Source organism: Columba livia, chromosome 23, assembly GCF_036013475.1.
Source record: "Columba livia isolate bColLiv1 breed racing homer chromosome 23, bColLiv1.pat.W.v2, whole genome shotgun sequence".
In the NCBI taxonomy this organism is placed as follows: domain Eukaryota; kingdom Metazoa; phylum Chordata; class Aves; order Columbiformes; family Columbidae; genus Columba; species Columba livia.
The window spans coordinates 5,365,460-5,389,046 of NC_088624.1; the positions used below are offsets into that span (position 1 = coordinate 5,365,460).

General features: G+C 49.3%; 4 protein-coding genes across 5 annotated transcripts in view; 3 read left to right on the forward strand and 1 right to left on the reverse strand.

Annotated features, from left to right (window-relative positions):
* Window positions 1-923: 923 nt before the first annotated feature.
* Window positions 924-12,960, forward strand: LOC106145914 (feather keratin Cos1-1/Cos1-3/Cos2-1). Of its 2 annotated transcripts, none has more exons than XM_013370110.2 (2): window positions 924-1,072; window positions 1,614-2,250. In XM_013370110.2, the coding sequence occupies exons 1-2, from the start codon at window positions 941-943 to the stop codon at window positions 1,938-1,940; spliced, it is 459 nt and encodes a 152-aa protein (XP_013225564.2). In that variant the 5' UTR covers window positions 924-940; the 3' UTR covers window positions 1,941-2,250. The 2 variants fall into 2 exon arrangements, with proteins under 2 accessions (XP_013225564.2, XP_064896019.1); XM_065039947.1 differs by lacking the exon at window positions 1,614-2,250 and adding an exon at window positions 12,313-12,960 and having other exon boundaries at window positions 926-1,072.
* LOC106145920 (feather keratin Cos1-1/Cos1-3/Cos2-1) lies at window positions 9,513-10,786 on the reverse strand. Its single transcript, XM_013370117.3, has 2 exons — window positions 10,631-10,786; window positions 9,513-10,159 (listed from the first exon to the last, which is right to left on the reverse strand). The coding sequence occupies exons 1-2, from the start codon at window positions 10,760-10,762 to the stop codon at window positions 9,833-9,835; spliced, it is 459 nt and encodes a 152-aa protein (XP_013225571.2). The 5' UTR covers window positions 10,763-10,786; the 3' UTR covers window positions 9,513-9,832.
* Window positions 12,961-17,482: 4,522 nt separating the features above from the next.
* LOC102084240 (feather keratin Cos1-1/Cos1-3/Cos2-1-like) lies at window positions 17,483-18,807 on the forward strand. The gene is made up of 2 exons (XM_065039960.1): window positions 17,483-17,633; window positions 18,161-18,807. The coding sequence occupies exon 2, from the start codon at window positions 18,182-18,184 to the stop codon at window positions 18,485-18,487; it is 306 nt and encodes a 101-aa protein (XP_064896032.1). The 5' UTR covers window positions 17,483-17,633; window positions 18,161-18,181; the 3' UTR covers window positions 18,488-18,807.
* LOC102084422 (feather keratin Cos1-1/Cos1-3/Cos2-1-like) overlaps window positions 17,610-23,587 on the forward strand; it is a 61,068-nt gene continuing 55,090 nt past the window's right edge. Inside the window, exon 1 of the mRNA XM_065039929.1 lies at window positions 17,610-17,633. The gene's annotated coding sequence lies outside the window, so the exon portion shown is untranslated. The remainder of the gene's footprint in view (window positions 17,634-23,587) is intronic.

Genomic DNA, 23,587 nt, shown 5'->3' on the forward strand with positions numbered 1-23,587 from the left:
TGTTCTCTAAGTAGTGCAATGAGAGCTATGAGGATATCAAGAGGGGACATGTGACAGTACAGGCAGAAGACTCAGCTCAGATGCTGGTGCATCCTGTGCAGGCAGGTGTTATGAATGTTGGTCATTCCTGTGGGTTCCTTTGTGGCAAAGTTGTTAGAATATGAGCAGCACTGTCATGCTCAGGTCCAGATGCGCAAGGATCGCATTTGAGAGGTTATTTCATATGTGGTCCCTGGAATCTCGTCAGCAGAGTCCCCAGTTGCTGACATTTTCTGTTCTTTCTGTAAGCATAAAGATTTTTGCATGGTTTCCTGCAGGCCGCATGAGCACAACTGTGTCAGTCTGTACCCGTGTGACCCTCATCATGAGGACATGTGCAGGTCACAGCTGGGGACTCTCCCCTGGTGTATCCATGAGCACTGGGTGGAGATAAGATATTCCATAGGAAACCATGGGCCCTAGACTTGATCCTTTTGTTTCCTGACGACCTTTGGCAAGTGCACAGAGAGGAATAAGGCAGGGCCCAAAGAAATTGTACTGATAGCACTGTTGCGGTAGTGTCAAACCCTCCCACCAGCGCCCCATCCGTGTGAAACAATGAACAACCAACAGAGAGAGGTGGGCTGACAATAGGAAATCATATACTATGTAGTCCCAAATGGCAGTCCTTGGAAAATGGATGCGAAACGTGAAAGTATTGCCCATTTCCGGACAACTTTGCCACAAAGAAGGCGACAGGAATGACCCAAGTACACATTACCTGCCTACACAGGATGCCACCAGCTCTTCAGCTTCATCTTCTGCCTACTCCTTTCATACTGCAACTTACAGAAGAAACCTTCGTATGTTAAAACACAAGTCAGAAGCCTGGAAATGAGAAGGTGGCAGTGCAGGAAACCAGGACACAGCGCCTACCATTAGTGTGTGATTTACATTGATAATGAGCTTGTTAGAAAATTGTTACTTCCACTCAGGGTTCCTGGGCCTGAGGCAGTGCAGGACTCCTATAAAAGGCAGCCCAACTATCTGCTCTCTCATTCAGTTCTCTCGCCTCCTTCTCCTTGGGAATCAGGTGAGTGTGAAATCTGCTCTCCTCCCCTTCTAGATCAGGAGTCTTTCTTCAATGCGTGTCTCTGCTCATAGGGTCTGTCCCGGCCCTGGGGTGGGAGCTGCTTCTCATGGGAGAAGGGAAGGGAAGGGAAGGGAAGGGAAGGGAAGGGAAGGGAAGGGAAGGGAAGGGAAGGGAAGGGAAGGGAAGGGAAGGGAAGGGAAGGGAAGGGAAGGGAAGGGAAGGGAAGGGAAGGGAAGGGAAGGGAAGGGAAGGGAAGGGAAGGGAAGGGAAGGGAAGGGAAGGGAAGGGAAGGGAAGGGAAGGGAAGGGAAGGGAAGGGAAGGGAAGGGAAGGGAAGGGAAGGGAAGGGAAGGGAAGGGAAGGGAAGGGAAGGGAACGCCTTCTGCCATGGCAGGCTGGGACTTAGTGCAGGTGGCTCCTGCGATCTGAGATAAGCATCATATGCTGGGCAAGAAGGTGTCTTGGCTCCACTGTGGTTGGGTGCCATGCTGCTTCTCATGATCAAGTCCTCCAGCTCTATTTCTTCCTATGCTGTCTCCCAGGTGAACCTCAGTCCCAGAGACATGTCCTGTTGCAACCCGTGTCTGCCCTGCCAGCCCTGCGGCCCAACCCCACTGGCCAACAGCTGCAATGAGCCCTGTGTCAGGCAGTGCCAGAACTCCACCGTTGTCATTGAGCCCTCCCCAGTGGTGGTGACCCTGCCTGGCCCCATCCTCAGCTCCTTCCCTCAGAACACCGTTGTGGGCTCCTCCACCTCCGCTGCTGTTGGCAGCATCCTCAGCTGTGAGGGAGTGCCCATCAACTCTGGGGGCTTTGACCTCTCCTGCATTACCAACCGCTACTGTGGCAACAGATGCCGACCCTGCTAAAGCTGACGGTGATATCATCGGGCAAGAACCTTGCAAGACTTTGGAACGTGGTCCTTGAAATGAGATAGAGCTTCATGGCATTGCATTCAGAGCTTTGAATCAGTTTCCTTCTTCCACTCTTCTCTTTCTCTCTCTCACTTTCCTCTGCTCTTCCTGACTCCCAAAACCAGCCTAGTGGGACCCTCCTTCTACAGGGCAGGCAGACTGTCTCTGTGCTGGAGCTTAACGACATCCTTGTGGCTGCCTATGGTTCTCCACATAAGCCACCTCCTTTTCTTCTTAAGACTCATTAAAGTTGTGCTGAATTCAATCCTGGGCCCTCCTCTCCTTGTTCATTCTTGGGTACCTCTGCCAGTCCCATTGGGCAAAAATTTGGAAGAAGAGGATGGTGGGACTCCCTGCCTCGCATTTTCTTTTGTTTGCTTTCCCTTGGAACTGCAGAAGACATTCATGGCCAATCCACAGCCAATAGCCAGAAGTGAGGAAATGGTTCCAAATGGTGGTAGGAGTTTGGCTGGGAAACAACAGTTGCTGAGGACAATCCACACTCTCATCTCTCTCATTCTTTTCCCTCCTTTACCTGATTTACTGTGCATGCCCAACACATAAGGCCACAGGAAGATGAGATAGAGGAACCTCATACAGTCCTTCAGCATTTGCTGAGCCCAGCTACTCTCTAGACATGCATCTGCATCATCATAATTGAACACCAGGGTGGAAGGGAGTACAAGGATCACCTCCACTAATGTTTCTTGGCAAAAACACAGGCTAGCCAAGATGGCCCAGCACCCTGTCCAGCTGAATCTTAAATGTGTCCAATGTTTCAGAATCCACCACTTCCCTGGGAAGATGTCTCCAATGTCTCCCTTTTCTCACCATGGAAAATTTCCATCTTCTGTCCAATCAGAATGTTACCAGTTCATTGTAGCCTTTGCCCCTTGTCTTTTCCATGTGACTGCTTGTAAGAAGGGAGTCTCCATCTTCTTTCTGGGCACTCTTAATATATCGGAGCATGGTGCTGAGGTCTCCTCTAAGCTTCTCAAAACTGAACAAACCCAGTTCTCTTAGGCTTTCATGATATTTCATTTTCTTTTGTTCACTTTCCCTTGGAGCTCCAGAAGACATTCATGGCCAATCCTCCAACCTGTCCAGGTCATCCTGCAGGTTGACCTGCTTTTCAAGGCTAAGATAATTCACAAGTTAGGATTGGTATCAACCACACTCAGGCTACATAATGGAGTCACCACTTCCTGTGAACTCAATGACCTTATCACAGAATCACAGAATCAGAGAATCACTGAATTGACGGGGTTGGAAAAGACCTCAGAGATCATCGAGTCCAACCCTTGGCTCAACTCTAGTCCGTTTACTAGATCATGGCACTAAGTGCCATGTCCAATCTCAGTTTAAAAACCTCCAGGGACGGCGAGTCCACTGCCTCCCTGGGCAGGCCATTCCAATGCCTGACCACTCTCTCTGTAAAGAATTTCCTTCTAATATCCAACCTAAATTTCCCCTGGTAGAGTTTAAGCCCATGCCCCCTTGTCCTGCTGCTAACTGCCTGGGAGAAGAGACCAATCCCCACCTGGCTATAACTTCCCTTCAGGTAGTTATAGAGGGTGATGAGGTCACCTCTAAGCCTCCTCTTCTCTAGACTAAACAACCCCAGCTCCCTCAGCCTCTCCTCATAGGTCTTATGTTCAAGTCCCTTCACCAGTCGTGTTGCTCTTCTCTGGACCCGCTCCAGCACTTCAATGTCTTTCCTGAGCTGAGGGGCCCAGAACTGAACACAATACTCCAGGTGTGGCCTCCCCAATGCAGAGCACAGGTGAAGGATCACTTCCCTTGTCCTGCTGACCACGCTATTTTTGATACAGGACAGGACACCATTGGCCTTCTTGGCCACCTGGGCACACTGTTGGCTCATGTTGAGATTCCTGTCAATTAGTACCCCCAGGTCCCTTTCTGTCTGACTGCTCTCCAGCCACTCTGCGCCCAGCCTGTAGCGCTGCAGGGGGTTGTTGTGACCAAAGTGCAGCACCCGGCATTTGGCCTTTTTGAACTTCATCCCATTGGAATCAGCCCATATTTCCAGTCTATCCAGATCCCTCTGCAGAGCCCTCCTGCCTTTCAGCAGGTCGACACTCCCTCCCAACTTGGTGTCATCAGCAAATTTGCTGATGTTGGTCTCAATCCCCTCATCTAAATCATCAATAAAGATGTTAAACAGGACTGGACCCAACACTGACCCCTGGGGAACACCACTAGTGACTGGCCGCCAGCTGGATGCAGCCCCATTCACCAGCACTCTCTGGGCCCGGCCCTCCAGCCTGTTCTTAACCCAGCGTAGAGTACACTTGTCCAAGCCATGGGCTACCAGCTTTTGCAAGAGTATATTATGGGAGACAGTGTCAAAGGCCTTGCTGAAGTCCAGATAGACCACATCCATGGCTTTCCCCTCATCCACCAGCTGGGTCACCTGATCATAAAAGGAGATCAGGTTGGTCAGACAGGACCTGCCCCTCCTAAACCCATGCTGGCTGGGTCTGATCCCTTGTCCATCCTGAAGGTGCTGTGTGATTCCATTCAGGATGATCTGCTTCATAACCCTGCCAGGCACCAAGGTCAGGCTGCCAGGCCTGTAGTTGCCGGGGTCAGCTCTGCAGCCCTTTTTGTGGACTGGGATAACATCGGCCAATTTCCAATCATATGGGACCTCCCCAGTGAGCCAGGACTGTTGGAAGATGATGGAGAGTGGCTTGGCAAGTTCTTCTGCAAGCTCCCTCATCACCCTAGGATGGATCTCATCTGGTCCCATAGACTTGTGAGGATCCAGATGGCTCAGTAAATCACCAACTATTTCCTCCTGGAATACAAGGGGCCTATCTGGCTTCCTATCCCTGTCAACCACCTCCAGAGATGAGTTGTCCTGAGGGCCACCTGTCTTACTGGTAAAAACTGAGGCAAAGTAGGTATTAAGTACCTCAGCTTTCTCCTCATCTTTGTTAACTATATTTCCCTCAGAGTCCAACAGAGAATGGAGGTTTTCCTTGCCCCTCCTTTTGTTATTAACATATTTGAAGAAGGACTTTTTATTATCCCTGACAGAATTGGCCAAATTAACTTCAAATTGCACTTTTGTTTCCCTGATCTTTTTTCTGCATGATCTAGCTATTTCCCTAAATTCTTCATAAGTAGCCAGCCCTTTTTTCCACAGTCGGTAAAGTCTCTTTTTATTTCTGATTTCATTCAGAATCTCCCTGTTTAGCCAAGCAGGTTGTCTTCCCCGCCGGCTAGCCTTTCGGCACAGTGGTATAGCCTGTTCCTGTGCACTCAAAACCACCTGCTTGAAGCATGTCCAACCCTCCTGGGCCCCCTTGTTTTTAAGCATTGTTCCCCAGGGTATGCTCTGAACTAGACTTCTGAATAGGCAAAAATCTGCCCTCCGGAAGTCCAGCGTAGAGGTTTTGTTAATGGTTCTCCCTGCATCTCTGAGTATTGAAAATTCTATTATTTCATGGTCGCTATGCCCCAGGCGGCCTCCAACCACTACATCTCCCACCAGCCCTTCTCTGTTTGTAAACAGTAGGTCTAGCGGGGTCTTGCCCCTGGTGGGCTCATTTACCAGCTGATGAAGGAAATTGTCCTCTATACACTCTAGGAACTTCCTAGACTGCCTCTTCTGTGCAGTATTGAGCTCCCAGCAGATATCCGGCAGGTTAAAGTCACCCACAAGAACAAGGGCCGTCGATTTTGAGACATCTGCCAGCTGCTTGTAGAATAATTCATCTCCTTCATTGTCCTGGTTGGGCGATCTATAACAGACACCCACGAGGATGTCAGCCTTGTTGGACTTCCCCCTGATTCTGGTCCACAGGCACTCAACCTTGTCACTGCTGACCTCAAGTTTAACAGAGTCGAGTGACTCTCTAACATATAAAGCCACCCCTCCATCTCTCCTACCCTGCCTATCTTTTCTGAAGAGCTTGTAGCCACACATAGCAGCACTCCAGCCATATGAGTCATCCCACCATGTTTCTGTGATGGCAACTATGTCATAGCTTTCCTGCTGCACGATGGCTTCCAGCTCCTCTTGTTTGTTGCCCATACTGCGTGCATTCGTGTACATGCACTTCAAGTGGGCTGCTGATTTCCCTCTTAATTCGGGCTTTCCATCCTTCGGCTGATCTTTGGAGAGCCCAGTTTCAATCCCTTCCCCCTTCAAACCTAGTTTAAAGCCCTCCTGATCAGCCCTGCCAACTTATGGGCTGTAGTCCTCTTGCTCTCCCTAGAAGGATGAAGCCCATCTGACTTGAGGAGACTGGGTACCACGGAGCTTGCCCCATGGTCAAAAACCCCAAAATTTTGACGGTGACACCAATCCTTAAGCCACCTGTTGATGAGATGGGCTTTTCTGCTCCTCTCTTTATTTAGTTCCTCATCCATCCCAGCTAGCACAGGAACTGAAGCAAATATCACTTGTGCTCCCATCCCATGAACTGACTGACCCAGTGCTTTAAAGTCCTTTTTAATTATCTTGATACTTCTTCTGTTGATGTCCTCGCTGCCAGCTTGGACTATTAACAGGGGATAGTAGTCTGAGGGCTGAATCAGCTCCGGAAGTCTTCTATTAATGTCCCTCACCCTGGCCCCAGGAAGGCAGCAGACCTCCCTGTGGGATGGGTCTGGGCGACATATAGGGCCCTCTGTTCCCCTCAGAAGGGAGTCGCCAACTACTACCACTCTTCTTTTTTTTTTTCCTCTTACAGCTGCAGTTGTGATTCTTTTTGTTGATGAGGTCCATCCAGAGGGCTCTCCAGGTGGATCTTCTTGGCTGTCCTCTGCCTGATTTTCAGGGTCCAGGGCCTCATATCTAGTTGTTAGGGGTACCAACGGTGGTGATGGGGTTCGAGAGAGGGTTCTTTTACCTCTCCGATCAGGGACCTGTTTCCATTCCCCCCCATCAATTAGATCTGCTGTATCCGCCTTATGGCAGGAGGGAAAAGGCTTTGCCATCTCCTGTTGCACACCCTTAGGAGTGAAAAGGGCCTGACCCCACCAGTCTATTTCTTCTTCACTCTCCCTAATGCTCCTTAGTCTCTCCACCTCTTCCTTAAGCTCCGGGTTACTGAAGCTCCAGGACAGGCACCACTTGCAGCGGACAGGACAGGCACCAACCCAAGTGCAGCTGAAGCACAAGTGCTGACCCTGCCAGTACTCAGCTTTCTGGTCTCCCTCAAGAGCTCTGAGGCAGGGCCAACCTGAGTGCTCATGTCACCACTGCTCCTTACTTCGAGAGCTGTCCTGCAAGAGACCCTGCACACTCCTGGGAACCACATGGGCACAGCAAAGTACAGGGCTGTGCCCTCATGGTAGGACATCTCTCCCCACACAGGGATGTGCAGAGAAAAGCACCAGTCTGGGCATGTACAGTGGAAGAATGAGTACTGGTCCTAAGCCCAGGAAGGCAAGCCCCCAGCATGGTGCCATGGTCTTGCTCTGCCTTGGGCCCAAGCCATGGTCCCCAGCATGGAGCCTGTGCACACACAAGAGAGCTGTCATCTAAAAGACCTAGATAATCAAGACACGCCTTTGGGTACATGTAGCTGACACTCTAGATGGAAGTCTCATATGGACCTGCTGACTGCACTTTGGGCATTCTCATTTCTCTTGATCTTCCAGAGAAGAAATTGAAAGCTTCATGTCCCTCTTTCCTATTCCCTGCCTGCAGAGTTTTCTCTTTTGGTGAACAAGACTTGGAAACGAAGAGGACATTGGCCATGTAGCATCCTATATTCTCTGCGAAAAATGTCAGCCTGAACTGATATACAGTCACTTTGAATGAGGATTTCCTTAGTGATGACAGTGGTGCAGTGGAGTGGTTTGCATATTGTGACATCATGCTTGAAGGATGTCACCGAGAGGTCATAGAATTATAGAATATTTTATATTGGAAGTGACCTTGAACGGTCATCTGGTCCAGTCTTTCATGGGCAAGAGAGTCGAGATGAGATTATCAAGTGCTCTGTCCAATCATATTTTGGAATCTTCCAGTGACAGGGATTCTACCACAGACCTGAGATGTCATTCCTGGGAAGGACTGTTCTTAATGGTAAAAAAAAAAATATTTATTCTGTCAAAATGAAACCTCTACCAATGACTCATATACTCGTTGGACTTTGCCTTCTCCACCTGGCTCCCTGTGATGAGAGAGAATCTGTCCTCTTTCTAGATACCCTTTAAGTACAAGAATGTTAGGATGAGGTTCCCCCAAGCCTTCTGTTCTCCCAGGATAAAGAACCTATCTCCTTCAGTCTTCTCTCAGAGGACAGGTTCTCCAGGCCATTGGTCCAATTAGAGACATACACAAGAGAAGTGGTGGCTCCTGGAAAAGGATCAGCGAATGCTGAATCTGGGGGAATGGATCCCTGCTGCAGTTTTATTGATGTCGAATGGCCAGTCAGTGGAAGTGACACGTGCTTGAGTATGACTACAATCCCAATGACCATGCTGCCAGGGCACACAAGAAGATGATTTTCTCTCTCATGCGAGTGTTGGAAAAGAGAAGTTTGCATATGGTGACACCACAATTAAAAGACATCACTGAGAGGACCATGAACTCAGTGATAAACAGGAAGGCAGTAAAAAATGACAGTGACTGCTCCAGCCAGCAAACAACACAAAAGATTTTCCAAAGGACGAGAAGGAAAGTCTCCATTATTTTTAGACAACAGTAATGGCACGCCAGGTCTCCACAACTGAAACCTGAGGAGGATAAAGAACGGAAGCCATTCTCCATCAGGGTTGGAATGTACATGGAGAAGATAATGGCACATGGGGCCATGTGCCGACTTTTTGAGGGATGGGAAACCCAGGGGAATGAGATCAAATACAGGTGTCTTCTTCTCCTTTGCCATGACACAGTACATGACCAGAAGTAATCAGAACCTAGACAAGACTGTAGGTGCAAAACTGTGGTAGGTAAAATCTATTATTTCTATTGCTCTCAGATAGACAAGCCTGGTTTCTAATTAAGAAAATACACTTAACCTAGATAATGGTCTGTCCATAACTGGGCTGAGGTGTGGATATGAACCAGAGCAGAAAGGAACTGGTGGAGTTGTGAGCAACACTTCTGCTCTCCTAGAAATCACCATTACCATGGAATGGCAGGCATCCATGGCACATACTTAGATCTGTTGTAATTCCTGGATTCATTGAATTCTTAATTGCTTCCTTTTAATTGCTTACTTCAAATGCCCAATGTACCTGTTAAGTCTAATAAAGACCATGGTTGGAGATTTCATCAAGTGTGACATGGGAGAGAATGTCAAGTAACAAATAACAATGCCTTTGCCCAAGCAAGGTCAGGAAGGGTGAGAAAGCCAATAAGCTGAGAATCCCTCAGACTCAATGCCAAACAGTTCATTGATGAACCCATGAAATTGATTCACTGTGTTTCCAAGTGAAAAAATTCACTGCAGGGAGTCCCACCCACCCCTTCCTTCACCTTTTTCCCTGAGCAGACTGAAAGAGTTGCCTCAGAACACAGGAGTACATGAAGGCCCAGGCTTGGATGCATGACAAATTTAATGAGTCTTAAGGAGAAAAGGAGATGGCTTGCAGGGAGCACCAGGGTCAGTCACAAAGATGTGGTGAAACTCCTGTAGAGAGACAGGCTGCCTGCCCTGCAGAAGAAGGGAGGCCAAGAGGTTCCCACTAGGCTGGCCTTGGGAGACAAAAACAGCTGAGGAAAGAATGAGAGTGACATGAGGGGAAGAAGGAAACATCCATTCAAAACTCTGAATGCAATGCCATACAGATCTATCTCATTTCAAGGACCATGTTCGAAGGTCTTGGGAGGTTCTTGCCCAAGGATGTTGCCAGTAGCTTTAGCAGGGTTGACATCTGTTGCCACAGTAGCGGCTGGTAATGCAGGAGAGGTCAAAGCCCCCAGAGTTGATAGGGACTCCGTCACGGCTGAGGATGCTGCCAGCAGCAGCGGAGGTGGAGGAGCCCACAACGGTGTTCTGTGGGAAGGAGCTGAGGATGGGGCCGGGCAGGGTCACCACCACGGGAGAGGGCTGGATGACAACATTGGAGCTCTGGCACTGCCTGACACAGGGCTCATTGCAGCTGTTGGCCAGTGGGGTTGGGCCACAGGGCTGGCAGGACACGCATGGGTTGCAGCAGGACATGTCTCTGGGACTGAGGTTCACCTGGGAGACAGCATAGGACGAAATAGAGCTTGAGGGCTTGATCATGAGAAGCAGCACAGAACCCAACCACAGTGGAGACAAGGAACCTTCTTGCCCAGCATATGATGCTTATCTCAGATCGCAGAAGCCACCTCCACTAAGTCCCAGCCTGCCTCTGCAGAAGACCTTCCCTTCCCTTCCCTTCCCTTCCCTTCCCTTCCCTTCCCTTCCCTTCCCTTCCCTTCCCTTCCCTTCCCTTCCCTTCCCTTCCCTTCCCTTCCCTTCCCTTCCCTTCCCTTCCCTTCCCTTCCCTTCCCTTCCCTTCCCTTCCCTTCCCTTCCCTTCCCTTCCCTTCCCTTCCCTTCCCTTCCCTTCCCTCTCCCATGAGAAGCAGTTTCCACCACAGGGCCAGGACAGACCATTTCAGCGGAGACACACATTGAGAAAAGATGCCTGATTCTGAAGGAGAAGAAGAAGAGGCTTCACACTCACCTGATTCCCAAGGAGAAGGAGGCGAGAGAACTGAATGAGAGAGCAGATAGTTGGGCTGCCTTTTATAGGAGTCCTGCACTGCCTCAGGCCAAGGTACTCTTTATGGAAGTAATAATTTTCTGACAAGCTCATGATGAATGTAAAACACAGCACCTAATGTTAGGAGATGATTCCTGGTTTCCTGCACTGCCACCTTTTCATTTCCTGGCTTCTGCCACATGCTTTGCCATATGAAGCCTTCTGTATGTACTGAGATAAAAGGCCTGAGGTTTTCCAGAGCGGACACACATCAGAGCAGGCAGAGGCTTCAGCACAAGTGCTGGATGCATCTTGTGCAGGCAGGTAATATGAACCTTGGTCATTCCTGTGGGTTCCTTTGTGTCAAAGATGTTAGGATATGAGCAACGCTGTCATGCTCAGGTCCAGATGCCCAAGGATCACATTTGAGAGATTATTTCATATGTGGTTCCTGGGATCTCCTCAGCAGAGTCCCTAGTTGCTGATGTTGTCCTTGCTTTCTGTTAGCAAAAAGATTTTTGCATGGTTTCCTGCAGGCCTGCATGAGCACACCTGTGTCAGTTTGTACCTGTGTGACCCTCATCATGAGGACATGTGCAGGTCACAGCTGGGGACTCTTCCCTGGTGTATCCATGAGCACTGGGTGGTGAACAAATATTCCATAGAAAACCCAGATCCCAGGCATGCTCCTGATATTTCCTGAGGACCAGTGGCGAGTCCACAGAGAGAGGCTGAGGAGTCCAGCCAAATTGTCCTGAGAGTACCATTGCCGTATTTTCAATCCCTCCCAGCAGTGACCCCCCTGTGTGAAGAAACAATGAATAAGCATCAGAGAGAAGTGGTTTGACTAGAGAAAAGGCTATGTCACATTGTCCAAAATGGCAGTCCTTGGGAAATGGATATGAAACATAAAAGCATTGCCAGTTCTCAGACCACATTGCCACAAAGAAGCCAACAAAAATGACCTGGGTCCACATCACCTGCCTGCACAGGATGCCACAAGCACTTGGGCTGACACTTTTGCATGCGGCTGACACGTGTATCTGCTCTGGAAATCCTTGGGCCTTTCATCCCAACACTTAGGGAAGCCTCCATATGGGAAATCACGTGGCAAAAGCCCGAAAATGAAAAGCTGGCAATGCAGGAAAACAGGAAACATCTCCTAACATTAGCTGCTGTCTTTTACATTCATCACGAGCTTGTCAGAAAATTACTACTTCCACAAAGGGAGCCTGGACCTGAGGCAGTGCAGGACTCCTATAAAAGGCAGCCCAACTCTCTGCTCTCTCATTCAGTTCTCTCACCTCCTTCTTCTTGTAGATCAGGTGAGTGTGAAGCCTCTCATCCTCTTCCTTCAGGATCAAGTGTTTTTCCTCAATGTGTGTCTCAGCTGACAGGGTCTGTCCAGGCTCTGGGGTAGAAGCTGCTTCTAATGGGAGAGGGAAGGGGAGAGAATGAGAATGTCTTCTGCCAAGAGAGCCTGGGATGTAGTGCCAGTGGCTCCTGGGATTTGAGCTGGGCAGCGTATGCTGGGCCAAGAGGCGCCTTGGCTCCCCTATGGTTCGGTGCAGTGCTGCTTGTCATGATCAGACCTGCACATTCTTCCTCCTCCTCTCCTCTCTTTCATCTCCTCTCCTCTCCCCTCTCCCCTCTTCTCTCTTCAGGTGAACCTTGGTCCCAGAGACATGTCCTGCTGCAACCCATGCGTGCCCTGCCAGCCCTGTGGCCCGACCCCACTGGCCAACAGCTGCAATGAGCCCTGTGTCAGGCAGTGCCAGAGCTCCAATGTTGTCATCCAGCCCTCCCCTGTGGTGGTGACCCTGCCCGGCCCCATCCTCAGCTCCTTCCCACAGAACACCGTTGTGGGCTCCTCCACCTCCGCTGCTGCTGGCAGCATCCTCAGCCGTGACGGAGTCCCTATCAACTCTGGGGGCTTTGACCTCTCCTGCATTACCAGCCGCTACTGTGGCAACAGATGTCAACCCTGCTAAAGCTGCTGGGAACTTTCATGAGCAAGAGCTCCCAAGACCCAGGAACATGGTCCTTGAAATGAGATAGAGCTTCATGGCATTGCATTCAGAACTTTGAAACAATGTTTCCTTCTTCCACTTGTGTGTCTTTCTCTAGCTTTCCTGTGCTCTTTCTGTCTCCCAAAGCCACACTAGTGGGAGCAGTTGGCTTCCCTACTTTTGCAGGGCAGGTAGACTGACTCCCTGCTGGAATTTAACTACATGCTTGTGGCTGCCCATGGTGTTCCATGTGAGCCACCTCCTTTTTTTTCTTAAGACTCAATAAAGTTGTGCTGCATCTAAGCCTGGGCCCCTGAGTCCTTCTTCCGTCTGAGGTCCCTCTGCCAGACCAATTAGGAAAAAATTTGGAAGAAGAGGATGGTGGGACTCCCTGCTTTGCATTTTTCTTTTGTTCACTTTCACTTTTGTTGACTTTTGTTCACCTTGGAAGTGGGGAAGACATTCATGGCCAATCCACAGCCAATAGCCAGAGGTGAGGAAATGGCTCCAAATGGTGGTAGGAGTTTGGCTGGGAAACAACAATTCCTGAGGACAATCCACACTCTCATCTCTCTCATTCTTTTCCCTCCTTTGCCCGATTTGCTGTGCATGCCCAAAACATAAGGTCACAGGAAGATGAGATAGAGGAACATTATACAGTCCTGTGCATGCAAAGAGAGAGGTGTCAGTGAGAAGACCTGGGCAATCAAGACACTCCACTGGGCACATGCATCAGACACTCTAGATGGAAGTCTCATATGGACCTGCTGATTCACACTTTGGGGATTCTCCTTTCTCTTGATCTTCACTGTTCTTCTAGAAAAGAAGTTGAAAGGTTCATGTCCCTCTTTGCTATTCCCTGCCTGCAGAATATGTCTCTTTTGTTGAACAAGTCTTGGAAATGAAGAGGACATTGGCCATGCAGCATCCTATATTCTCTGCCAAAAATGTCAGCCTCAATTGTAGTAAACTGTTTTGGAAAGAGGATTTCTTTAGTGATGACACTGGTGCAATGGAGTGGTTTGCATATTGTGACATCATGCTTGAAGGATGTCACTGAGAGGTCATAGAATTATAGAATATTTTATATTGGAAGTGACCTTGAAAGGTCATCTGGTCCAATCTTTCATGGGCAAGAGAGACGAGATGAGATTATCAACTGCTCTGTCCAATCATATTTTGGAATCTTCCAGTGACAGGGACTCTACCACAGACCTGAGATGTCATTCCTGGGAAGGACTGTTCTTAATGGTAAAAAAAAAAATATTTCTTCTGTCAAAATGAAACCTCTACCAATGACACACATACTCATTGGACTTTGCCTTCTCCACCTGGCTTCCTGTGATGAGGGAGAATCTGTCCTCTTTCTAGATACGCTTTAAGTACAAGAATGTTAAGATGAGGTTCCCCCAAGCCTTCTGTTCTCCCAGGATAAAGAACCTATCTCCTTCAGTCTTCTCTCAGAGGACAGGTTCTCCAGGCCTTTGGTCCAATTAGAGACATTAACAAGAGAGGTGGTGGCTCCTGGAAAAGGATCAGTGAAGGCTGAATCCAGGGAAATGGATCCCTGCTGCAGTTTTCTTGATGTGGAAGTGGCACCTGCTTGGGGATGACCACAATCCCAATGACCATGCTGCCAGGGCTTACGAGAAGCTGATTTTCTCTCTCATGCGAGTGTTGGAATGAAGAAGTTTGCATATGGTGACATCACAGTTAAAAGACATCACTGAGAGCATCATGAACTCAGTGATGAACAGGAAGGCAATAAAAAATGGGAATGACTGCTCCAGCCAACAAAATTTTTCCCTCGGGACAAGGAAAGTCTCCATTATTTTTACACAACAACGACAATATACCAGGTCTCCACAACTGAAACCTGAGGAGGATAAAGAACGGAAGCCATTCTCCATCAGGGTTGGAGTGTACATGGAGAAGATAATGGCACATGGGGCCATGTGCCGACTTTTTGAGGGATGGGAAACCCAGGGGAATGAGATCAAATACAGATGTCTTCTTCTTTTTTGCCAGCTCAGTACATGACCAGAAGTAATCAGAACCTAGACAAGACTGAAGGTGCAAAGCTGTAGTGGGTAAAATATATTTTTTCTGTTGCTTTCAGATGGACAAACAAGCCCTGGTTTCCAACTGAGAGAACACACTTAACTTAGATGCAGGTCAGTCCATACCTGGGCTGAGGTGTGGATGTGGACCAGAGCAGAAAAGACCATGTAGAATTGTGATCAACATTTTTCATCTGCTAGAACTCACCATTACCATGGAATGGCGGGCACCCATTACATGTAATAGGATGTGTTGTAATGCCTGGATTCATTGAATTCTTTATTGTTTGCTTTTAATTGCTTACTTCAAATGCCTGAAGTACCTGCTAAGTCTAACACAGACCATGGTTGAAGATTTCATCAAGTGTGGCATGGGAGAGAATGTGGAGTAAGGAATAACAATGCCTTTGCCCAAGCAAGGTCAGGAATGGTGAGAAAGCCAGTAAGCTGAACATCCCTCAGAATAAACGCCACACAGTTAATTGATGAAAGCCTGAAAATATTTTACTGCGTGACCGAGTGACAAAATCCCACTGCAGGGAGTCCCACTCTCTCCTTCCTTCACCTTTTTCTCTGAGCAGACTGAAAGAGTTGCCTCAGAACAGAAGAGGACTTGAAGGCCCAAGCTTGAATGCATCATAACTTTATTGAGGTTTAAGAAGAAAAAGAGGAGGCTCACAGGGAGCACCAGTGTCAGTCACAAGGATATAGTGGAACTCCTCTAGACAGACAGGCTGCCTCCCCTGCAGAACGAGGGAGGGCAAGAGGTACACACTCGGCTGGCCTGGGAAGGCAGAAAGGGAAAAGGGAAGAGAGAGAGACACACAAGTGGAAGAAGGAAACATTCATTCAAAGCACTGATTGCAATGCCATGTAGCTCTATCTCCTTTCAAGGACCATTTCCAAGGTGTTGGGAAGTTCTTGCTCAAGAATGGCCCCAGTAGCTTTAGCAGGGTCGGCATCTGTTGCCACAGTAGCGGCTGGTAATGCAGGAGAGGTCAAAGCCCCCAGAGTTGATGGGAACTCCCTCACAGCTGAGGATGCTGCCAACAGCAGCGGAGGTGGAGGAGCCCACAACGGTGTTCTGTGGGAAGGAGCTGAGGATGGGGCCGGGCAGGGTCACAATCACTGCAGAGGGCTGGATGACGACATTGGAGCTCTGGCACTGCCTGACACAGGGCTCATTGCAACTGTTGGCCAGTGGGGTTGGGCCACAGGGCTGGCAGGGCACGCATGGGTTGCAGCAGGACATGTCTCTGGGACAGAGGTTCGCCTGAGAGACAGCATAGGAGGAAGCAGAGCATGAGGGCTTGATCATGAGAAGCAGCACTGCTCCCAACCACAGTGGAGACAGGGAACGTCCTGGCCCAGCATATGCTGCCCAGCTCAGATCCCAGGAGCCACCTCCACAACATCCCAGGCTCTCTCTGCAGAAGACCTTCTCTCCCCTTCCCTCACCCATAAGAAGCAGCTTCCACCACTGGGCCAGGAGAAACCCTGTCAGCTGAGATACACATTGAAGAAAGACACCTGATCCTGAAGGAGAAGAAGAAGAGGCTTCAAACTCACCTGTTTCACAAGAAGAAGGAGGTGTGTGAAGTGGATGAGAGAGCAGAGCGTTGGGCTGCCTTTTATAGGAGTCCTGCACTGCCTCAGGCTCAGGCACCCTTAATGGAAGTAATAATTTTCTGGCATATTCATGTTGAATGTAAAACACACCAGCTAATATTAGGACATGTTTCCTGGTTTCCTGCACTGTCACCTTTTCTTTTCCTGGCTTCTGCCACGTGATTTCCCGTATGAAGTCTTCTTACGTACTGGGATGAAAGGCCTGAGGTTTTCCAGAGCGGACACACGTCAGAGCAGGCAGAAGCTTCAGTACAAGTGCTGGATGCATCTTGTGCAGGCAGGTAATATGAACCTTGGTCATTCCTGTGGGTTCCTTTGTGTCAAAGATGTTAGGATATGAGCAACGCTGTCATGCTCAGGTCCAGATGCCCAAGGATCACATTTGAGAGATTATTTCATATGTGGTTCCTGGGATCTCCTCAGCAGAGTCCCTAGTTGCTGATGTTGTCCTTGCTTTCTGTTAGCAAAAAGATTTTTGCATGGTTTCCTGCAGGCCTGCATGAGCACACCTGTGTCAGTTTGTACCTGTGTGACCCTCATCATGAGGACATGTGCAGGTCACAGCTGGGGACTCTTCCCTGGTGTATCCATGAGCACTGGGTGGTGAACAAATATTCCATAGAAAACCCAGATCCCAGGCATGCTCCTGATGTTTCCTGAGGACGAGTGGCGAGTCCACAGAGAGGGGCTGAGGCAAAGGAGTCCAACCAAATTGTCCTGAGAGTACCGTTGCCATATTTTCAACCCCTCCCAGCAGTGACCCCCCTGTGTGAAGAAACAATGAGCAAGCATCAGAGAGAATGGGTTGGCAAGAGAAAAGGCTATGTCACATTGTCCAAAATGGCAGTCCTTGGGAAATGGATGTGAAACATAAAAGCGTTGCCAATTCTCGGACAACATTGCCACAAAGAAGCCAACAAAAATGACCTGGGTCCACATCACCTGCCTGCACAGGATGCCACAAGCACTTGGGCTGACACTTAGGCGTGCGGCTGACATGTGTATCTGCTCTGGAAATCCTTTGGCCTTTCATCCCAACACTTAGGGAAGCCTCCATATGGGAAATCACGTGGCAAAAGCCCGGAAATGAAAAGCTGGTAATGCAGGAAAACAGGAAACATCTCCTAACATTAGCTGCTGTCTTTTACATTCATCACGAGCTTGTCAGAAAATTATTACTTCCACAAAAGGAGCCTGGACCTGAGGCAGTGCAGGACTCCTATAAAAGGCAGCCCAACTCTCTGCTCTCTCATTCATTTCTCTCGCCTCCTTCTCCTTGGGAATCAGGTGAGTGTGAAGCCTCTCATCCTCCTCCTTCAGGATCAAGTGTTTTTCCTCAATGTGTGTCTCAGCTGACAGGGTCTGTCCAGGCTCTGGGGTAGAAGCTGCTTCTAATGGGAGAGGGAAGAGGGGAGAAGGTCTTCTGTCAAGAGAGCCTGGGATGTAGTGCCAGTGGCTCCTGGGATTTGAGCTGGGTAGCGTATGCTGGGCCAAGAGGTGCCTTGGCTCCTCTATGGTTCGATGCAGTGCTGCTTCTCATGATCAGACCTGCACATTCTTCTTCCTTCTCTCCTCTCCTCTCCTCTCCTCTCCTCTCCTCTCCTCTCCTCTCCTCTCCTCTCCTCTCCTCTCCTCTCCTCTCCTCTCCTCTCCTCTCTCCTCTCTCCTCTCTCCTCTCTCCTCTCTCCTCTCTCCTCTCTCCTCTCTCCTCTCTCCTCTCTCCTCTCTCCTCTCTCCTCTCTCTTCTCTCCTCTCTCCTCTCTCCTCTCTCCTCTCTCCTCTCTCCTCCCTCCTCTCTCCTATTCTCTCTTCAGGTGAACTTCTGTCCCAGAGACATGTCCTGCTGCAACCCATGCGTGCCCTGCCAGCCCTGTGGCCCAACCCCACTGGCCAACAGCTGCAATGAGCCCTGTGTCAGGCAGTGCCAGAGCTCCAATGTCGTCATCCAGCCGTCCCCCGTAGTGGTGACCCTGCCTGGCCCCATCCTCAGCTCCTTCCCACAGAACACCGTTGTGGGCTCCTCCACCTCCGCTGCTGTTGGCAGCATCCTGAGCTGTGAGGGAGTGCCCATCAACTCTGGGGGCTTTGACCTCTCCTGCATTACCAGCCGCTACTGTGGCAACAGATGCCGACCCTGCTAAAGCTGCTGGGAACTTTCATAAGCAAGAACCTATCAAGACCTTGGAACATGGTCCTTGAAAGGAGATAAAGCCTCATGGCATTGCACTCAGAGCTTTGAACCAACATTTCCTTCTTCCACTCATCTCTCTCTCTCTGTTTACTCTGGTCTTTCTCTCCTTCATGACTAGCCTAGTTGAGACCTGTTGGTCTCCTTCCCTTTTCAGGGCATTGAGACCAACACCCTGCACGACTATCACTGCATCCATGTGGCTGCCCATGGTACTCCCTGTGAGCCACCTCCTTTTCTTCTTGAGACTCAATAAAGTCGTGCTGCATCCAAGACTGGGCCTCTGAGTCCTTCTTCTTTCTCATGTAACTCTGCCAATCCAATCAGGCAAAAATTTGGAAGAAGAAGTTGGTGGGACTCCCTGCTTTTTATTTTCTTTTGTTCACTTTCCCTTGGAAGTGGGGAAGACATTCATGGCCAATACACAGACAATGGCCAGAAGTGAGGAAATGGCTCCAAATTTGGCAGGAGTTTGACTGGGAAACAGTAATTCCTGAGGACAACTATCACCCTCCTGTCTCTCATTTATTCCCCTCCATAACCTGATCTAGTGTGCATGGCCAGCACACATGGGCACAAGAAGATGAGTCAGAGGAACCTCATACAATCCTTCAGCATGTGGCAGAGCCCAGCTGCTCTCTAGACAAGAATCTGCATCATCATCATTGAACACCAGGATGGAAGGGAGCACAAGGATCACCTGCACTAATGTTTCTTGGCAAAAGCACAGGCTAGCCAAGATGGCCCAGCACCCTGTCCAGCTGAATCTTAAATGTGTCCAATGTTTCAGAATCCACCACTTCCCTGGGTTATTGCAGCTCCAGGACAGCACCCAGTGTCCAAAGACTGATGTCCTGGCCACCACACCACCTCTTATAGGCAAAGGGTGACTGGGTAGATGGCAGCAGTGCACAGAGCATCCCCACAGTAACTTGGGCTCTCCACAATCCAGTGGCCCTTTGCCTTCTCATGGCTTGTTTCCGGTACCCATCTTCCCTGAGTTTGTGCTTTCACTGTTCAGGTCAAAATTCAGGTATATTTTTCAATGATATTTGAAAATATCTTTGTAGACCTTGGCCCTCAGTCCTGGCTTTTACTCTAAATCTTGGAATCCCTCTGGTATCTGTGGTTTCTTGTATGCAGAAAAACAACTCGGAGGCACTGTTGGGCTCAAATGATGGCTCATGCTCACAGGGACCCATGGACAACATGAGGTTCCCTTCATGCTCTTCCTGTCCACACTTCAGGGCAGAAACACTATCATTATCCATCTCACTGGGTGCTGGGCACATGCAGTGGACAGGACAGGCACCAACTCAAGCACAGTTGATACACAAGTGCTGACTCTGCTAGTACTCAGCTTCCTGGGATTCCTCAAGATCTCTGAGGCAGGGACAGCCCGACCTTCTGTTCTTGTCACTACTGCTCCTCACTTGCACACCAGGGTCTTCCCAGGATTGCAGCCCCTGGCCATTGGAGAGCTGTCTTGCAAGAGACCCTGCACACCCCTGGGAACCACATGGGCACAGCAAAGTACAGGGCTGTGCCCTCATGGTAGGACATTTCTCCCCACACCAGGACCTGCAGGGAACAGCACCAGTCTGGGCATGTACACTGGAAGAATGAGTACTGGTCCAAAGCCCAGGAAGGCAAGTTCCCCGTGTGATACCTTGGACTCTCTCTGCCCTGGGCCCAGGCAATGGACCCCAGCAGGGAACACAAGAGAGCTGTCAGTGAGAAGACCTAGACTATCAAGACACGTATCCTTCACTCTAGGTGAAAGTCTCATATGGACCTGCTGATTCACACTTCGGGGATTCTCATTTCTCTTGATCTTCACTGTCTGTCTAGAGAAGAAGTTGAAATGTTCATGTCCGTCTTTGCTATTCCCTGCCTGCAGAGTATGTCTCTTTTGTTGAACAAGTCTGGGAAATGAAGAGGACATTTTCCATGCAACATTCTATTTTCTCTGCAAAATATGCCAGTATCAATGCATATAAACTCTTTTGGAATTTGGATTTTCTCTGTGATGACTGTGGTGCAGTGGAGAGGTTTGCTTATTGTGACATCATGATTGATGCACATCACTGAGAGGATCATGAACTCAGTGATAGCCAAGAAGACAGGAAAACATGAAAATGACTGTGTCAGCCACTGGGCAACACAGAGGACTTTCCTCAGGACAAGGAAATTCTCCATTATTTTTGATACCGGGTTGCAGGGCTGGCAGGGCAGGCATGGGTTGTAGCAGAACGTGTCTCTGGGACAGAGGTTCACCTGGGAGAGAGCTCAGGAGGAAATAGATCATGAGAAGCAGCACTGCACCCAACCACAGAGGACACAAGGCACCTCCTGGCCCAACATATGCTGCCCAGCTCAAATGTCAGCAGCCACTTCCACTACATCACAGGCTCTCTCTGCAGAAGACAGTCTCTCTCCTTCCTTCTCCCATGAGAAGCAGCTTTCACCGCAGGGCCAGGACAGACCCTATCAGCTGAGACACACATTGAGGAAAGACACCTGATCCAGAGGCAGGAGGAGAGGAGGTTTCACACCCACCTGATCCCCAAGGAGAAGTAGGCAAGAGAAGTAGATGAGAGAGCAGAGAGTTGGGCTGCCTATTATAGGAGTCCTGCCTGGGCCTCAGGCCCAGGCACCCTTTGTGGAAGCAATGATTTTCTGTCAAGCTCGTGTTGGACATAAACCACACACTAGCTAATGGTAGGGGCTGTGTCCTGGTTTCCTGCACTGCTGTCTTTTCATTTCTTAGCTTCTGCCATGTGCTTTCCCATATGAAGACTTCTGTAAGTGCTGGGATGAAAGGCCTCAGCACTTGCAGCCTGGACAGATGTCAGCACAGGCAGAAGTCTCAGCCCAAGTGCTTGTGGTATGTTGTGTAGACAGGTGATGTGCACCTTGGTAATTCCTGTGGGCTTCTTTGTGGCAAAGTTGTTTGGAAATGAGCACGCTGTCATTCTCATGTTGAGAATCACTAGGTCTCACATTTGTGAGATCATGTCATATGTCATCTTCAGCATCTCTTCAGCAGAATTCCCAGTTGCTGATGTTTTCCTGTCTTTCTGTGACCACACAGATTTTTGCATGGTTCTTGCAGGTCTTCATGAACACACTTGTGTCAGTCTGTACCTGTGGGACCCTCATCATGTGGACATGTGCAGGTCATAGCGGAAGATTCTCCACTGATTTGTCATAGAATCATAGAATGCTAGGGATTGGAAGGGACCTCAAAAGATCATCTAGTCCAATCCCCCTGCCGGAGCTGGAACACCAAGATGAGGCTACACAGGAACGTGTCCAGGTGGGTTTTGAATGTCTCCAGAGTAGAAGACTCCACAACCTCTCTGGGCAGCCTGTTCCAGTGCTCTGTTACTCTTACTGAGAAGAAGTTTCTTCTCAAGTTTAAGTGGAACCTCTTATGTTCCAGCTTAAACCCATTACACCTTGTCTTACCATTGCTTGTCACTGAGAAGAGCCTGGCTCCATCCTCGTGACACTCACCTTTTGTATATTTGTAAACATTAATGAGGTCACCCCCCAGTCTCCTCTTCTTCAAACAAAAGAGACCCAGCTCCCCCACTCTTTCCTCATAAGTGAGGTGCTTGACTCCCTTCATCATCTTGGTTGCCCCACGCTGGACTCTCTCCAGCAGTTCCATGTCCTTCTTGAACTAAGGAGCCCAGAACTGGACACAATATTCCAGGTGTGGTCGCACCAGGGCAGAGTAGAGGGGCAGGAGAACCTCTCTCGACCTACTAACCACCCCCTTTCTAATACATCCCAGGATGCCATTTGCCCTCTTGGCCACAAGGGCCCAGTGCTGGCTCATGGTCATCCTGCTGTCCACCAGGATCCCCAGGTCCCTCTCCCCTACACTGCTCTCTAATGGATCATTCCCCACCTTATACTGGAACCTGGGGTTTTTCCTGCCCAGATGCAATACTCTACATTTACCCTTGTTATATTTCATTAATTTTTTCCCCGCCCAGCTCTCCAGCCTGTCCAGGTCACGCTGGATGGCAGCACAGCTTCCAGTGTCAGCCACTTCTCCCAGCTTGGTGTCATCAGCAAACTTGCTGATAGTACGCTCTAGTCCCTCATCCAAGTCATTGATGAATATGTTGAACAGAACTGGTCCCAGCACCGACCCTTGAGGCACTCCACTAGATAGAGGCCTCCAACTGGACTCTGCCCCATTGACCATGATTCTCTGGCTTCTTTCCTTAAGCCAGTTTGCAGTTACCTCACTACCCGGTCATCCAGACCACACTTCCTCACTTTAGCTATGAGAATGTTGTGGAAGACTGTGTCAAATGCCTTACTGACGTCAAGGTAGACCACATCCAACACCCTGCCATCATCTATCCACCTCGTTATATCTTCATAAAAGGCTATGAGGTTGGTCAAGCACGACTTCCCCTTGGTGAAGCCATACTGACTGCCCCTAATGACCCTCTTCTCATTGATATGCCTTGAGATGGCACCAAGGATAAGGCGTTCATTACTTTCCCAGGGATGGAGGTAAGGCTGACCAGTCTATAATTACCCGGGTCCTCCTTCTTGCCCTTTTTGAAGACTGCAGTGACATTTGCTTTCCTCCAGTCCTCAGGCACCTCTCCCGTCTCCCAAGACTTGGCAAAGACAATGGAGAGTGGTCTAGCAATGATGTCAGCCAGCTCCCTCAGCACCCATGGGTGCATCCCATCTGGGCCCATGGATTTATAGATATTCAGATTGCCTAATTATTCCTTAACCCAGTCCTCATCAACCAAGGCAAATTCTTGCACCGTCCTGACTTCATCTGGGGCCTCAGGGGTACAGGGGTCCCCAGGACAGCCTCTGGCAGAATAGACAGAAACAAAGGCATTCAGTAATTCTGCCTTCTCTGTATCTTCTGTCACCAGGGCACCCAGCTCATTCATCAGTGGGCCCACATTGCCTCTGGTGTTAGTTTTGTCTGCCACATATTTGAAAAAGCTCTTTCTGTTGTCCTTGACCCCTCGTGCCAGCTTTAATTCTAATAAGGCCTTAGCTT